Genomic DNA, 17,824 nt, shown 5'->3' with positions numbered 1-17,824 from the left:
CCTGTGGGACGAGGAGATTGCGAATGCATGTAGTAAGTGCTACTGGACCAGAAAACGAAAACAACGGGCGAGGAAGAAATACTATAAAACTGGTATAGGCCAGGAAATAGTAGATGTCCGCAGACAAGAAATGAAGGACGCTAAAAGGAGTCTTAAAAAGAAAATCCGCGAAAACAAACGACGGTGCCTTAAGGAATTGCTGTATGAGGTCGAACAAGACCCTTGGGGTCGACCATACAAAATAGTAATACAGAAGATTAAAGGGAGCTACGTCCCCCCTCCAAAATGCCCGAAGCTATTACACCAGATAGTGATCACGCTGTTCCCCAGGCAACTGGAAGAGCCAAGTGTCATCGAAAGAGGTTTAAATGAAAAGGCTATCCCACCGATCACGATTGAGGAACTAATAGCTGTCTGCAGAAGGGTAGGAAACAACAAGGCCCCAGGGCCGGTTGGCATTCCAAATATTGCGTTGAAGCATGCCATTCATGCTCATCCAGAGGTCTTCGTAGACTTGTACAATACATGTCTAGAAAAGAGAACATTTCCTCAGAAACTGGAAAAAACAGCGACTAGTGCTTCTGCTAAAAGGAAAGAAACCACCGGAGGAGTCTTTATCATACAGACTACTCTGCATGCTGGATACCCCAGGGAAGATTCTGGAACGCATTATCTGCGTCAGAATGGATCATTTTATAGAATGAAAAGGTGGATTAGCGGAACACCAATATGGCTTCAGAAAGAAGCGTTCAACCCTGGACGCAGTTAGTCTAGTGATTGACACTGCACAAACAGCGATAGAGGGGAAAAGATGGAAGGAAGAAAAAAAGAAGTATTGCGCCATAGTTACATTAGATGTCGAAAATGCATTCAATTCGGCCAGATGGAGTGAAATACACGAGACACTCCGGAAGCAGGATGTGCACTTATATATAAGAAGGATGATGTCCGACTACTTGGAGGACAGAATTCTATTATATGACACTGAGGACAGTACCAAGGCATATAAAGTTACAGGAGGCATTCCCCAAGTGTCAGTACTTGGCCCACCGACTTGGAACATCATGTATGACGGGGTACTAAAGCAACAATTACCTGAAGGAGCAACAGTCGTAGGATTCGCTGACGACATAGCAGTAGTAATAGTAGCAAAACATAAAGAAGAGTTGACAGACATAGCTGAAGAACCCGTATAACACACTAATGGCTAACAGAGACGGGACTGGAACTAGCTAGTCACAAAACAGAAGTTATCCTCATTTCCAGTAGGAAGAAAATGGAGACAATCATACTGACGGTGGATGAACATGATCGTTTCTCAACCAACTATCAAATACTTGGGCATCACGATCGATGCAAGACTAAGTTTTAAACAGCATCTGGAAATAGTCAGTGATAAAGCAGCAAAAGTTGGGGCTTCTCTATCACGATTGATGTCAAATGAAGGAGGGCCATCTAAGAAGCGAAGGTTACTCTTAGCCTGTGTAACCACATCGATTATGCTATACGGAGCCCCAATATGGGCAGATACGATACGAGTGAAATCGTATGCACGAAAGTTGACTACCGTATATAGACGAAGTGCACTAAGAGTGGCGTCCGCTTACCGTACGGTATCGGGCGATGCTGTCTGCATTATAGCAGGTATGCCACCTATTGACCTCTGAGGACGACTCACGCGGCCAAATTACCGCGCACCGAATCGGAGCACTCGAAAATCTTCAATCACTCGGACACGTGGTGAGAATTTGTTGCAGGAAAAAATATAACACTGAACTCAATGTATTTATTGGGTTTATGTTTAATCAAGCCTTTGTCAATCGGTAACAAAAATAATAACAATTTCAATTTTATCTGCACTCCGCAGCACTTTCACTCTTTCGGAAAAATAACTCAAACGGTCGTCTTTATAATAGCAAATACAGACAAAGGTGCGAATCGCGTGTCTATAATAGTCCGCGCCGCATAGGCCGACTTGATAAAGAAATGGCTCGGCGACCACGTGTAGCGCAATAGCCGCTAGCCCGACAATAATTGCCCGAGATATTGCTCGTATGAGCGCCGAAAAGCGAGAGAGCGAGCTCGCGCAGCGAATGCGTCGCGAAGCCGCCAAGACGCGCCGCCGGAGAACACAAGCGGGTGAGGAGAGAGCGAGAGAGGGATAGAAAGAAAGCTATGTAGCGCCAAGGGTACTGCGTAGTTGTACGCTTAGGAAAAGTACCTATGGAATTTTGTTTACGCGCTCTGGAATGTCGCGTAACTCTCTCGCTCCTCGCACCGCAACTTTGATTCCTGCGTCGCATTTCGGAGGTGAGAATGATCGACATTCGAGAATATTCAAACTTCTGGAATATTCTGTTTTGTCGAACACTCTCTAACTCTGCACAATCTCTTAGCGTTGGAAAAAAGGACGTATTTGAAGCTAGGAGACGATCGAGTGACAAAAGTCAGGAGGAGAACTGGGATGCCGCAAGAAATAAGACGATGGTTGAATGGCAAACAAGATAAGACGCTAGTGGCAAAGGACGATGGACTTATCGCCTCATACCAAGGATGGAAGACTGGATTGGAAGAAGAGATGGGGAAGTTAACTACAACCTCACGCAGTTTTTGACCGGGCACGGGTGTTTCCGGGCGTACTTGCATCGGTTCAAACTAGACGACTATCTGAACTGCCCAATATGCTCGGATGCAACAGAGGATGTTAAGCACGTCTTTTGCGAGTGCTCACAATATCATCAGATGCAAGAGGAACTTGAGAGTTATCTTCAGATCAGAGTAACTCCTAAGTCGATTATGACGGTCATGCTGACTTTGGAGGATGGATGGTTCGCTGTCAGCAACTATGCAGCAGACATTCTCAAGAAAGTCAGGAAAGACCAAGAAGACGAAAGAAGACAAAAGAAGACGAAGAGGCTGAGTACGTACGTGTGTATGTGTGAAGCAGAAAATGAAAGATGACTATAGTGATGACGACCATATCAAACAGAAGCGGGCAAAAGCCCCCCCCCCCCCCCCACGAAGCATTGCCTGGCGGTGGTACCGCAAGGTTTAGAGGCATAAAGGTTGGAGCTAGGCACCTTTACCAAGGGTCCATATAGGCAAAGAGGGGGTTCCTTTTTACGGCTGGGTGTTTTTTCACCTGGCCTGGAGGGGATGGGTTTCGTCGGTGGGAATCCGACACACGGCTGACATTGTGGATAGGGCTGTTTTAACGACCCAATAAACAAGGTCATGCTATGATCTTTCTAAGATTTTCCCTAATACCTCTTTCTCCAAGAAAGAAAAAAAAACACACCCACACACATACACACACACATCCATCCGCACGGACATTTTATAAAAACGCATGATTCGAACTCTTAACACCTCTAAATGCGTTTCTATGAAGATTTAGCGAAACTTAAAATTTTACTATTACAAAGCTTCCTCTAGGTCGAAGCAAAAGTTTATTTTGATCTATATAGCTTGTTTCATATTGCTATATTAGAATATAAGCCATACGGGCCCAGTGCTCAGCTTCGGCGGAGGTAATTTTGAGTTTCCAATAGTGAAAGTGTTTCTTATGATAAGAGCTTCAAGCATGCCAAGTTTGGTAATATGATAAACCTTGCAGTAGATGTTATATGATTTTAAACAAAATAAGTTTATTGCTGTATGTTATTTATGGGCTATAGGGTAATGTGCACAAGTTCTTTTTTGTTCACAAGTTCACAAATTCATAGCATTCTATGAGCGTACTGAAATATGACGTTTCATAGTTTTCGGTATCAAGGTGTAAAAAATATTAGAAGACGGCGTCTAGGTGTAAAGGGTGGCCGATGACGAGGCCTAAACCTAGCGCTCCATAAGTTTTGGTGTCTAGATGTAAAAAATAATCGGGGACAAACTCTATGGTACAGAGTGGCCGATGATGAGGTCTTGATGGTACGCTGCGTAGTTTTTGGAATAAGGGTGTAAAAAATATTCGAGGACGACGTCTGGGTGTATCGGATAACCAATGACGAGGTTTAGAGGGAGTACTTTTTATTATTATTATTTTTTTTTTCTATCTCTCGATTACCGGCGCAGCCTTTCGGCCCAGCTGCCGGTGGCCTTCCACCACCTCTGTGTGAAAGTAGTGCCTAATTATATCTCTTTTTTACCACACTATATCCCATATCTACATTTTTTCCACCCTGAGAGACTTCTACGGTGAGAACCATATTTTTAGACACACACCTTGCTAGTTAAGCCAGCACTCTCTGCACCCGAGAGGGCATCGGGTCCGTCTCTCAGTGTAGCTTTCTATGGAGAAGGTCTCGTATTAGACCAGCTCCACACCGGTAAGGCCGGCGCTCCCTGCCTAATGCTCGGGTTGGCTACCTTAATTCCTGCCTTACCTTCGGTCCCTACCACTGTTTCGCATTCGCCCAGGCTTACGCCAGTGAGGCAGGGAAAACCCGGAATTACATTGAAGGAAAATTCCGGGGAAAAACCTCGGCAGGCTTCGGTACTTTTCTCGTTAAAAGTAACTCATAAAAAATCTGAGTGACATTACCAGAAATTGAATCCACGACCCCTTGGGCGAACGTCTTTCGGACGGCTAAGCTAATGATACCAAAAAAAAAAAAATATGCTATAAGGAAGTGCAGTTATTGCTTGTGAGGTTATACGTTCTTTTTCTACATGCTCTTACTACTGCTACTGCTGCGATCATACTTTATTCGTGGTTGCACCTATTAGTCTATATAAAGAGTGGCCACCGATGCTCGCGCTAATATCTTCTTCTTAAATGTCGTGCGCATAAGAATTCACTATCGTATAGAATATACAACAGTCTGTAGCTATTCTGTTTTCTTTTTCAATGAAATGAAATCAGTGACCATGCGATTATGTGATCATCTTTTAGACTTGAATCACTGTTTTCCTCCCAGGTTCCTTGTAGATTGCCGTTGCTCACTATTTCTGTCACCCGTAAACGATCCTGGAACTGGATTCATACAGTCTGGTGGTGTTAGTTGGCGATTCTGACTGCTTCAACCATCCAGAGATTACCTAGAGACCCTGGAGTTATATACATTGCTTTTCTGCTATTGATTTAGTTGCTCATACTTGTTTTACTGTCGCAGCTGCATGTATTTTAGGTATTCTAGGTGGGTAACCCTCCTGCTCGCTTCGCTCGCCAACCCCCATTTCTGCGTAAGAATTAAAGCCAAAAAGATAATATTAAATACAATTTACATTTCTTTTGATAATTGATATTAAAAAGTTTATCTCGCTTTGGCTGACGTTCAGCAGTCCATATATATGTATATATACTTAGATCAAGTAGATATATAGTGACAACATAAACGAGTATATTGTTTGCCAATACATATATAATATCGAATGGCTGAGTCAGGTCGAAGCGCGAGGCGAAACCGCAGCGTATCTGGCAGTTGATACTTATTTGTTTTCTTTCTGTACAATACAGATGCAGCGAATGGCGAAACTTTCGTCGAACCGCGCTACACTTGCCGTTTCTTTTACTCTTATTGTGAATTCTATTCATATCCACTTCACGGCAGCATCACTCAAAAAAGTCAAACAAGTTAACGGACAATACGAAAAATGTTTGTTGTTGGTTAGAAAAATCATAAACAAAACAAAAACACAAACAAAAATGTCTTTTGTTGACAGGAAGAAAGTAAGGAAAGAAGTCAGAGGGAACAATTAAGGGGGATTAATTGAGGGAGATTAATTGGGGGGATTAAATAAGGGGGATTAAATGAGGGGGAAAATTCTTGAAACGGCGGCGACGGCGGCGATACCTTTTTTATAATATAGAGAGATTCTTGTTGTCACATGTATGTACAGCTTCTGCTACATCTGCTCGTCCTAGGTATACTGCTACTGCTGTAGCTAGATGTCTAGAGACTGATGCTGGTGCTCGTGCTAATGCTGTCGTTGCTGTTACTTGTGTCAGTGGCGCTTCTGATTCTAAGGCCGTCTGCAGCTGGTTATTCAGAGTCTACTGCAGGGTTTACTACGAGTTTTACGACTGCTACTCATTAAGGATCTATAGCTGTGCATTCAGGGTCTTCTGTAGTTGTACGGCTAATATCTACCGTTGCTGCCATACAAACAAATTAGATAGCTGTTGTCCACTGCAACTACATATTTCGTATCTTTCGCTGCTGCTGCTGTAGACTGCTGTTTCTGTTGCATCGTCTACAGCTGATACTGGTGCATCTTCTCTTGCGCTGCTAATTAGGCAGCTTCCATTGTGTTGCCTATATGGCATTATCGGTTCTAATTCTGGCGTATAATATTGTTATTGCTTCTTATATAATTAAGTTATAAATTGCACGTTACATCACTTATACATAATCTTAGATTTTCAATTTTTTGTGACTGAAATTTACATATTTCCAAAGGGGTGCATTGTATACGCTTAAAACTTGATATGTAGGAGGTTTACTTTGTTCTAAATCACTTACTAACTAGTTCTACCGGTGCTAGTAAAGACACTAAAATAAATAAACTACCTAAATATGTTGAAATAGATGGTAAGGGCTTACATATCAGTTTTTGAGTTTATATAATGCATCACTTATACGTCATCTTAGTTTTTCAAAATTTTTGTGACTGTAACCAGGAAATCTGTTCTAAAAAACTCATCATAAAAGCATAATTTTCTTGTAATAAGAAAGAAAATTAACAACAATTTTATACGACTAGACAGATGGCACCAAAAGTGATCATAAACAGCGCCTACATTACCGGCGCGAGCTCGATAAAAACGCAGGAATAACGTTTCGTTGGTGTGATATCCAACCTTCTTAGATCAAAAATATAAAAATTCAACATTCTATAATACCAAGAGGAAATTCTTCCACATGTTTGTACATTCTTGTTATTTATGAATAGTTTTAAAAAATGCAAAAGTTAATATAAATTATTTAAAAAGTGATTGTTACTATATTTCTACATTTTGATTTCTATATGAATAAAATTTCCATGACTTCTGTGTAATTTCTATATTTTGTTTTAACATAAGGAAAGAATGTTATATCTGGTTGAATGCTATTTTTTAAATTATACTTGTAAAAATGCAGTGTTACTGATAAATAAATTACGGAGTAAGTATATTGGAAGTGATAGACAAGTTACGTAGTAAGTATATTGAAAGTGTTTTGTAATTGATCAATATGTTATTTAAGTTTAAGCTAGCAATTATTCGCCTCAACACTTAACTGAACACAACAATTTTGTATTGGCTATATTATGATTAAAATAATTTTGTAATAAATTCTAGAATTTTTACTGACTGATGAAACATGTGACTAGAAACGTACCCGTCTCTTACGGTGATATTAATTTTATAATAATTATGGCTTGAAGAGGTCTTCACCGAGGACAAAACGTCACCAGTTTTTCATAGAAAATTCAAGTCCTTTATTGATGAAAACCAGAGTTATCCTCCCACCTTTAAATTATTCCTATTAATTTTTTACAATATCGAGAGAAATTCACAGACTTAATAATCATATATTATTCAAAAATTTTTAGCATACCTGTGTCTCTGACTGTATCACTGTTAATGAAATGTCTAAAAGAACTATTCTACCATCTTTGCCACCGCCAGTCATAATAGTTCCATCTTTTAAAACGCACATTGCGAAAATTGATCCATCATGAAGTGTCCTGATTACTTTGGTTATCGTATTAGTCCCTATAAAATAAAGTAAATTAACAGTGATAATAGACACAAAATATATTATGAGGCTAACGTGCAAAGAGTGTGTTTTTATACTATTTCTCGTCAATGTACTTTAGCATACGAACAATTGATTTATCTTTTATTATTAAAAAAAAAACAAGTCAAAATTTCACTTTAATTTTATATAATAGAAAATGTTTTGTTTATTAATTATTTACTAGCGAGAAACGCTCGCTTCGCTCGCGATTTACAATATTAGATGTACACTCGATGGTAGTTAATTCTTGTGGAACGTTTTTAAAATGCTCTAATCAGATTGCTAAAGTGATAAATTCTAACTAATCAAAAACACGAATTTAGGAGAGTTCCACGAGAATTAACTACCGTCGAGGATAAATAAATATATTCAATACAGCCAACATTCTATAAAAGTAGTTACTAGTACACAGGGCCAGTTTTAAATTTATAGAATAAAATGAAAATAAATTTTAAATCTTAAAAAAGGTTTTAAAACTTTTTGTAGATATTTGATGTCAGTATTGATTATATTAACAGAATATAACAATAAAATAATATTAATTAAAAATGTATTTAATTCAGATTTATAATATAATGTCAATTATAGGATTATAACAATCATAACATTTATATTCTGTACTAAAATGTAATACATAATACAATGTTTACTTTTATATTAATTGATAAATATATCTTAAATATCTCGAAAATGAAAACTGAAAACAACTAAAGGAAACAGTTATGAACTGCAGCTAGAGTTTTCTACAGTTCGCATCCGTTTTTTTCCAGGTATGAAATTTATCGATTTTGTAAACAAATAAAAAAATTAATACAAAAGACAATATTAATATTAATATCTGAAAACAACAGTTTTTTATAGTTTAAAACAGTTTTCTTCATTTTATAATTGTTTTCTTCTACATTCCCTAATTTTTTCCCAATCAAAACAGTTATCTTTAATAACATAATAGAATCAAATGGAGACGATGTAGTTAGCTGCGCCGCTGGTGTTGTTGCTGCTGTTGCTGACTGACGCGGCGTCTTGCGTCCGTGCGTTGCTAATGGCTGACGCGGCGTCCGAGGGTCGGTACTGGTGTTGCTGCCGCTGATGTTGCTCGCTGGCTTCGCGACCGATGTTGCGGTGTTTTGTAGGTCTCATCGGCTGTAGATGGGCCGGTAAGAATCGTTCTCTGCGGCTGTGCGTGGACCTTAAATAAGTAAAAAGTGTCGGAACGGGCTGAAAATAGTCAACGCGAGACGTTGTGATGTCGAAGGATAAAAGTGTCGTCACGCAGCTGTAAAAGTCCGGCGCAAGACGTGATGTCCCAAAGGGTGAAAAGCGTCATCGCGCGGCTGTAAAGGACCGCGCGGAAAGACGTGTGTTTTTTTGTTGTGAAGACCGAGAGAGCTAGATAAAATCTCGAAATGGGCGAAAGGCTGCTGGCCGCCGGGAGAGGAAGCCAAGCCGAGCTCTGAAGAGAGCGAGCTTGAGGTCGAGGCTTCGCGAAATGGCGCGGCGTCAAAAATAGCTGCGCGCGATGAATCGCGGATTGCAAGTTCTAAGACGAAGTCACCACTTTAGAGAGTGAGAGAATCTCTTTTTTTACGCTTCCAGAGAAGAGATAAGGTAGGAAAGGATAAGCAGACAGGGTACAGAGAATAATGATAAAACTGAGTGCTGATTGAGACTAGATTATATTAAACTTTGTACAAGATGAATAGGTATGTTCACCCCGTGGGCACACAGTGGGAGAAAATGGACAAAATTCGAGCCACGCGTCATTTTTAATCGTAGAGCCATGTTTTTTTTTAAACTCTTTAAAAAACATCAAGTTTAAGTTACAGGTGCGGAAATTATTGTATCACCTTCCCCTAAACCCATGCGACCTCTAGAAGCCACCCCTACCAAACCACAAGCAGTCTAACTCATCTATCCCAGGGAACAGCGAGTTAAATCGCTTTATTTTTTCTCAAAATAATTATGCCACACACCAGAAGCCAGCTAATCACCTAAATACCTACCCCTAACCAGCTTAACCCCTAGAAACCACCCCTACCAAACCACAAACAATAAAACATGGTTTAAAAAAAAATCTTTATTCATGTCGATTTTTCACATTGAAATCATTTAAGATTTAATGTTTAGAGCGATGAAATCGTGTCCTCGAGACTTAAACTTCAGTGTCACAGTTTAAATTTTGAAAAAAAAAGGTAAAAGCACATAAAATGGCGGCTAACGCGGGAAAATCGTGAAAAATTTCCAGAATTTTTTACTTGAGAATGATAGACTTTAGAAAAAAATTTACTGAAAAAAAAGTTCTTAGATTAAATAAAAAAATTCGTTGAAATTCTATCAGAATTTTTTGAAGATTTCTCGAATTTATTATATTATAGTATAATTTAATATAATTAAATCTATTGATCATACGAGTGTTTGATGGTTAAATATTTATTTTTGAATTTATTAGATTATAGTATAATACATACAAATATTGATCATACGATTTTTCGATGGCTAAATGGCAACCTTGACGTGATAAAGGGGCTTAAATCTGTTTCAACGCAGATGACTAATAGCAGTTCATTCAACAATTACAGCTAACAAATAATGTGACTAATTTACTTGTAATAATGTCTTGAATTACGTGGTTATACGATTCTGCGTGTTTCCGGTCTGGCCTGTGGAGTGGGTTTTTATTATTTTAAGAAAAAATTAAGCGATTTAACTCACTGTTCCCAGGGTTAGGCTAGTTAGCCTGCTTGTGGTTTGGTAGGGGTGGCTTCTAGGGGTCGCATGGGTTTAGGGGAAGGTGATACAATAATTTCCGCACCTGTAGCTTAAACTTGATGCTTTTTTAAAGAGTTTTAAAAAAATCATGGCTCTACGATTAAAAATGACGCGTGGCTCGAATTTTGTCGATTTTCTCCCACTGTGCGGCAGCCAGACCGTGACTGACTAATGAAAGTGACTAAGCTTACAAGATCCCTTCGTGCTCGCCACGTTGTGGTGCTCCGCTAGGCGGCGCGTCCGGCCGCATGTATTGCTAGGACAGGACCACCATAGACATATCTTTATAAAGGGAGCATATCTGCACAAATTATTATTTGCAGCAAATCTTTTATCTAGATCGAATGTGTAGATTACATATTATGATATGTAAGAATACATACAGCATTCGTCATTTTATATTCACAACCTAGAGGTCACGTTACCTTCGGCCTGCCCTTAATGACACGCGCTGCCGTACGGTCGTCTCCCATTCCTTGTACGCGCCCTGCCCACTCCAATCTGCGTGATTTTATTATTCTGTTAATATTTGGCGACGCGTACAGATTGTGTAAATCATCATTGTGTAGTCTCTTCTATTCCCCGGTTTCCTCATCTTTCTTTGGCCCGTATATTTTTCGCTAAACGTTATTTTTAAATACCCTAAAACAGTTGTCCGCCTGCTTAGTGAGAGCCCACGTTTCGCACCCGTACAGAACTACCGGCAGTATTATAGTCTTGTATATTCTTATTTTAACGTTTTTAGACAACAGCCTCTTAGATAAGAGAATAGAGTCTTTTATTTATTTCACATTAATCTCGTTTCTATCATTTATGGTCGTACCCAGATACCTGCATTCGCTAACCTTTCCAAAAGTAAAATTCCCAACTCTGAGATCTCCCTTCCATCCGCAGATGCCTAGTTACCCATGATCATGTACTTTGTTTTCGATTAACTTACTTCTAACCCTGTATCCTCAGCTGCTTTAATGAGAATTTGCGCGATTCTTGCTACCATTTCACTATAATCCCCCAGTATATCAAAATCATCTGCATAGCCTAGTATCTGCGTTGTTCCATTAAGCATTGCGCCCAGCTGACTAACCTGCATTTTTCTAACGACATCTCTAACGATAAGTTGAACAGCACCGTAGAGAGCCCATCTCCTTGTTTTAAACCATCGCGTATCGTGAAGAGTTCTGATATATTACCGCCTACTCGGACCTTTCCCTTGCTTCCGTTTAAATATATTTGAATTAATCTCACGAGTTTTTTTGGTACACCGAGAAGTACTAGAATTTGATACATTTTGCTTCGCTTAAAAGAGTCGTACACTTTTTTAAAATCGATAAATAGCTGGTGTATGGTTTCGGAAAATTCCCATTTTTTTCTCTAACAACTGTCTCTAACAACGGTAAACATTTGATCGCTCGTTGATCTATTACTCCGGAATCTGCACTGATAATCTTCTTCTCTATCTTCCGCAAATGGAGTGAGTCTAGCTTCTATTACGTTTGACAGAACTTTGTAGCATGATGCTATAAGTGAGATACCCCTATAGTTATCGCAGTTTGTCTCATCCCTTCTTTTAAAAATCGGTATAATGATAGATTCCTTACAATTTTCGGGTATTGTTTCATTTTTCTACATAGCATATACTAGTTTATAGATTTTAAAATTGAGCTCGACGTCCCCATAGTTGAGTAACTTAGCTAGTATATAATCATTTCCCGCAGCTTTGTTGTTTTTTAGTTTTTTAATCGCGGCCTTTACTTCTTGGTAGCTCGATTCCTCCACGTAGAGTTCAGAAGTGTGAATTTCGTCTCCTAATTCTTCGCTATTTTCGTGAACGTTTAATAATTTATCAAAATAATTATTCCACAGCTACAGTAATTCGCTGTCATTTGTTACGAGGTCTCCGTTTTCTTCCTTTATCAATTGCGCTCTACTCCTAAAGCCCTTTCTGATGGCGTTTATTCCTCTGTACATTTTACGCGGGTTATTTGCCTTAATATTAGTTTATATTCTCCTAATCAGGTTCTTTTGATACTCCTGCTTCTTATTTCTGTAGATCGTGCTCACCTGTTTCCTTACATTGGAATACTCTTCTATGGACCTGTCACTTTTATTGTGTAAGCTAGTTATAGTCATAGTCAATTAGATGGAGGTGAACTGTGGCGGCCCCTGCATGGGGACGTGCCGGTCAAGCACTCAGGCAAAGCCTATTGTGCTCTGCCTCCTTTACCTTAATAAATAACTTTATAAACCCTTGTTTATAACTTCGGCAACCCAGCAAATTGACGCTAAGCTGTTTGACCTTAGCTCCTCTCACCTCAACATAGGAACCCCCACACTATCTGTCTCATTCCCGCAAGTGCTGGGCATTCACACAGCAGGTGGGCGGTGGTCTCTGTTTCGTACTCGCTCTACCAGCAGCTCTAGAGTCCCTTAGTACCAAGTTCCACAGGTAATTTCCTACCCTCCAATATCCCGTGAACCAGCCAACGGCCAGCCTCAGCCTGTTCCTGCTTAAGCCCCTAATGGTTCGCAGCTACTCCTCTGGTGGGCTGACGCCCATCAGAGTCCTAGCCTGTCTTAGCTCTATGGCGTTAGTTCATTTGTCGCTCAGTTGCGAGTTGAGCTTGTGACGGCAGGCCCAGCCCAGGGATAAGAGAACAGCAACAGATAACTTGCCTGGAGAAGGCAAGTTACCGACCGAGTGGCGCTAGTAGCCAAATGTAAATAGTCTACCTATGCGCGGGTAGATGGCGTACTTGCATGTAACACAGGAGAGAGGGAGCAACTCGGGTATATAAGGAGCCCCGGAGCCAGCAGCAGGGCATATTAATGATCTGGCTCTCAACTGAGTAACGTGCGAATGGTAGTACTCGCTGCTTTCTCCGGTCTCCACCATACCTAGTAGTCCATGAGCCCCAGGCTCTCGAAGAGTATGTGTGCAGTCCACTCCATCTCCTGTAGGCTGAGATCCAGCATCGCTTACAAATATTTATTAAAAGAATAAATGAATAACTTTTTACAAAATATAAATAATTTTGACCCTTTATTAGAACATCCTCTCCCATCCCCCCATCAGTTGTGTCATCGGTGCAGGATGGTAGTACCCTATTCTTAGGTGGCTCATTTGGTCGTAGATTCATGGTGAGATAGTACGTCACATATCAGTCTAATAGCTGCGTGGTTTACCTAAGCGTGCGGGGCGTGCGTAGTGGATAGACCCTACTCACCTCCTTCAACACGCGAGCAACTCTCCTCTGGTGGGTCTTCCACTTCAGAGCATAGGGAAGTCTTTTGTCCACTCAACAGATATTACCGGGTGGATCAGAGTTCGCCATCGTTCTTCGTATGTGCTTGTCTCCTGATTTACTAACCTCGGGTCACGAATTCCTCGCGTTCGCGCTCTAACCCTTCGCGGGCCGTTTTAAGCTAGTCTTCGATTTCTCTGTTTACTTCGCAGGTAGGAGCGGAGACTGCGAACCTTCTTGCTTGAATGACTTCTGCTTCCCTACCTGCTAGCCTGTCTGCCTTTTTATTACCCATTACGCCGCGCCAGAGTGCTCTGGTACCCATACCAGTCTCACCACGTTGTGTTCTACCAGTGATTCTAGCGCCTACCTCTTTTGAGGAGATACTGATACTAGTGATGGGCGATTCTACTCGATTCTTTAAAAATCGACGATTATTTTCTTGGAGAATCGATTATTTCGTCGATTATTTTCGACAAGCGATTCTCGGGAATCGATTCTTTTTGAACTGAGAATCGAATCGTGTCGCACGAAAACAGGGGGGGGGGGAGAGGGAATCAGTATACATATCTATATATTTTCAGTAGTCTCTGTTCTCTTTCTCTAGTCAGTTACCACTCTGAGCTGACGAGGGAGAGAGAGAGAGAGAGAGAAAACATCTACGTGAGTCTAACCTCTAAATCACATCTAGATAGTATCAGTCTGATACTATCTAGCGCCATGAGAGTTGCCTTGCTATCCGAGCAAAGGCTTACAGTTCTTTGAACTGTGCTTCTCTCCAACAGCCATTTGGCTGCCTCTGTAATGACCCTGATTTCTGCCTGGAAAACCCTAGCATGATGGTCGAGCAAGCATACAATCTCATGTGTGTCCCCCTTTTGTAGGCTCCTGCTCCTACGTCCTTCTCATTTTCTGAGCCGTCGGTAAACCACACTACACTGTTTTTGAGAAATTCATGTGATCCCGTCTTCCATTCTTTCCTTTCTGCGATCGCGATCGAGAACGGTTTTGAGAAATAAATTCTTATCGCCATTCTGTCGCAACCTCTTTCTTCCATTAACGGCATTACTTGTTCCAGAAGTACCGCATATTTATAGTTCAAACAGTTCATTGATTTTACTATTCTGCAGAACGTCCTACACGCATTTGCCCTAATTACCTTGCCTGGTGGAGGGAGTTCTAACAGTTTTTCCATAGCGACTGTAGAAGTCGTTCGCATGGATCCCGTGATTCCTCCCATAATCAATCTTTGCACCCTGTCTAGTGACCCGGTGTAGTTTTCAACTCACATTTGTAGCCTCATACCAGTGCCCCATGAGTGAGTCTTTGTTTGATGATTGCATCATATAGCTATCTCACTTTATCCGGTTCTAGACCCCAGGTATTGCCAAAGGCCCCCCTACAGGCCGAGAAAGTGCCTATCTCTTTCTCACATTTTTCTTTAATATGTTTTCCCCAGTTAAGTCTAGCGTTGAGCGTGACTCCCAGGTATTTGACCTGCTTTACCAATTTCAGGAGGACACCATGGAGTTGAAGCCCTTCTATAAGATTGGTCTTATACCTGTTCATACACAGCATGACCCTGACTTTGTTGGGGTCAACCCCCAATTTTACTTTATTACACGATTTCTCCACCACGCAGGGGCGTCTTTAGGATTCATGGGGCCCTAGGCCCAAATCGCATCGGGGCCCCCCAAAATTTCATTAAAATATTAGATTTAAATGCCTTATTTAGAAAAATACAATACGTAACGAGTAAGTAAAAATAAATTTATAAAAATTGAATATAATAACTGTCTTTTGTAAAGTTAAATATACCAGGCAAGAATAGTATGTATAAGCTATGTATATAGAATCCGATGTATTAAATTTTATTTTATTTGAAGAGTTAATCTCAGATTTTGCAACAAAAAAAGCAAAAAAATGTAGTTTTTTTATAATAAATCAATAATTGAATTCTATAGTTGCAAATTATTCTAGTATGTTTGCAACTTGTGGTGCGCGAGACGCCGCGTATATGGATACCCAACAACGAGCTATTCTATATTGTCGCACCGTACAAAGACTAGCACAGTTCCAATTTTCAAACGGAAACTAGCACAACTCACGATTTGCCGCGAAGAGTAGCACAGTTCAGAAATTCGGCAAAGACTAACACAACTAGCGACTTTATATTACTTAAAACGTGGGTATTTTACGTTTTTATTGGGTTATTTTGTTTGTTAAGTTTATGAAAACCTTGGACAAAGACAGACAAACCTCGACGTTTTGAAAGGTTTCGGAAATTTTAGAAGGTTTCTAAAAAAAAAGTAATTAATTTAAAAAAACGTTTGTAAAAAATTATTGTATTTGCGAAAACAATTTTAAATTCAATATAAAGTTGTAAATTGTAAATATTTAAAAATGTTTATTAGGGACAGTTTCGCAAAAATCGGGAAATTTTTAGAGAAATTCGTTGTTTAAAGTTTGAGTTGTGCTAATCTTTGCGGGAAATTTAAAGTTGTGCTAGTCTAGCGTGCGTCAAATGAGTTGTGCTACTCATGACAGGAAATTCGAACAGTGCTATACTCTTCGTAGGGAGCGACGATATACACTTACTTGTTATCGGCACGGCATCTTAGTAACATGGTCTCGAAGTCAAGAGTAGAAATTCAAATTTCATATTTATAATATAACATAATATAACACTTCTCAAAAATGGTTCTTGTTTATATCTTAAAGCTTATTTCGTATTATCTGTGATTCGAAACAGTTTGTTATTTCGCTTGTTTTAAAAGTTTTATATTTATATTTGGTTTTTCAGGGTTATTGGGTTAATTCTCAGATTTCGGGGCCCCCCAGAACCTCGGTGCCCTAGGACTCTATACAAAGACGCCCCTGCCACCAGGCATAGCGCGAATTGCATTAGACCTGCTAGCACGTTCTCGTCATCCGCCCTAATCAGGATGACGATGTCGTCTGCCTATGCCTGTGCATTTATACCAGCCTTGTTCAGGATACTAAACAGGCTGTCCACCGCCAGGCACCATAATGACGGTGACAGCACCCCTCCTTGTAGGCATCCCGTCCTAACCACTCCTTTGCTAGAGTACGTTCCCCAGGTTGCCACTATCGTCCTGGTTCTTAGCATAAAGCTGATCCACGTAGCGACAGTTGCTAGTACTGTGTGCTCCTCCATGCCTGCCGAAATCGCCTCGCCGGTAGTATAATTGTAAGCCCCGTCGATGTCAAGGAAAACCACTAATACCAAACCCTTGTTTTTTATGCCCTTTTGGATGTAGCTAACCGCGTCTACAAGCGCTATGTCCACCGACTTCCCTGTATAGTGGGCATGCTGCGTGCAGCGGCGTTCTACCAGTAATGACTCCTTGATGTATCTGTCAACCAGCCTTCCCAGAGTTTTGAGTAAAAACGAGGTCATGCTGATTAGTTTAAAGTCCCTTGCGACCGTGTGTTGTGTCTTACCTGGTTTGGGCAGAAATGCCACCCTCGCCCAGGCCTGTGCCTAGAACCATTTCAACATGGCGTCGATGGCCAAAACCGACGTACCAACTTCCAAAAAATTCACTAGCAGCATGGCTCACTACTACATGCCCAGCGCGGCCGTGTCAGTGTGAGCACTCGGCCGAGTGATGGTCAAGCATGCGCAGTGAATTCGGCCGAGCCAAGACGCGGATAAAAATTTTTGAAATTTGCAGGTTATGTGCAGTATGGATTGCAAAACATGCAGAAAGAGTGACTTTCTGTTTGAGAGCTGAGCTGAATAGCTTGTTATTTTATTTAAAATCGCAGCTGTTAAAAGACTTCGATTAAACATCGAGTCTGGATAATGCACAAGATTTGACTCATGTAATTTTTAGTTGAAGAAATTTTTAAATACTCAATTTATATGTAAGTGATGTATCATATAAAATTAAAACTGGATATTCAAGCCATTTGGATGTAATTAAGCAAATTTATAAAGTTTTAACACTTAAGTTGAACCAGAAGATCCAGTTTGTCCCAAGAAGAGGCATATAGCGCAGGTTTTTTCAAACCAACTGGATCTTGCAGTCGTCGCTAATTCATCAAACTTTGGAAATATATTGAAAC

At 40.3% G+C, this 17,824-nt stretch overlaps 1 protein-coding gene across 15 annotated transcripts in view; it reads right to left on the bottom strand.

Annotated features, from left to right (window-relative positions):
• LOC100119385 (echinoderm microtubule-associated protein-like 2) overlaps positions 1-17,824 on the bottom strand; it is an 804,666-nt gene that overhangs the window by 261,529 nt on the left and 525,313 nt on the right. For all 15 annotated transcript variants that reach the window (XM_031930031.2, XM_031930040.2, XM_031930035.2 and 12 more), the window contains one exon: positions 7,539-7,696. In XM_031930031.2, the coding sequence (XP_031785891.1) occupies positions 7,539-7,696 (158 nt within the window). The remainder of the gene's footprint in view (positions 1-7,538; positions 7,697-17,824) is intronic.

Source organism: Nasonia vitripennis (assembly GCF_009193385.2).
Source record: "Nasonia vitripennis strain AsymCx chromosome 4 unlocalized genomic scaffold, Nvit_psr_1.1 chr4_random0007, whole genome shotgun sequence".
Lineage (NCBI taxonomy): Eukaryota > Metazoa > Arthropoda > Insecta > Hymenoptera > Pteromalidae > Nasonia > Nasonia vitripennis.
The sequence above is the reverse complement of the archived record's forward strand: the minus strand, read 5'-3'. Positions and strand labels throughout refer to the sequence as shown.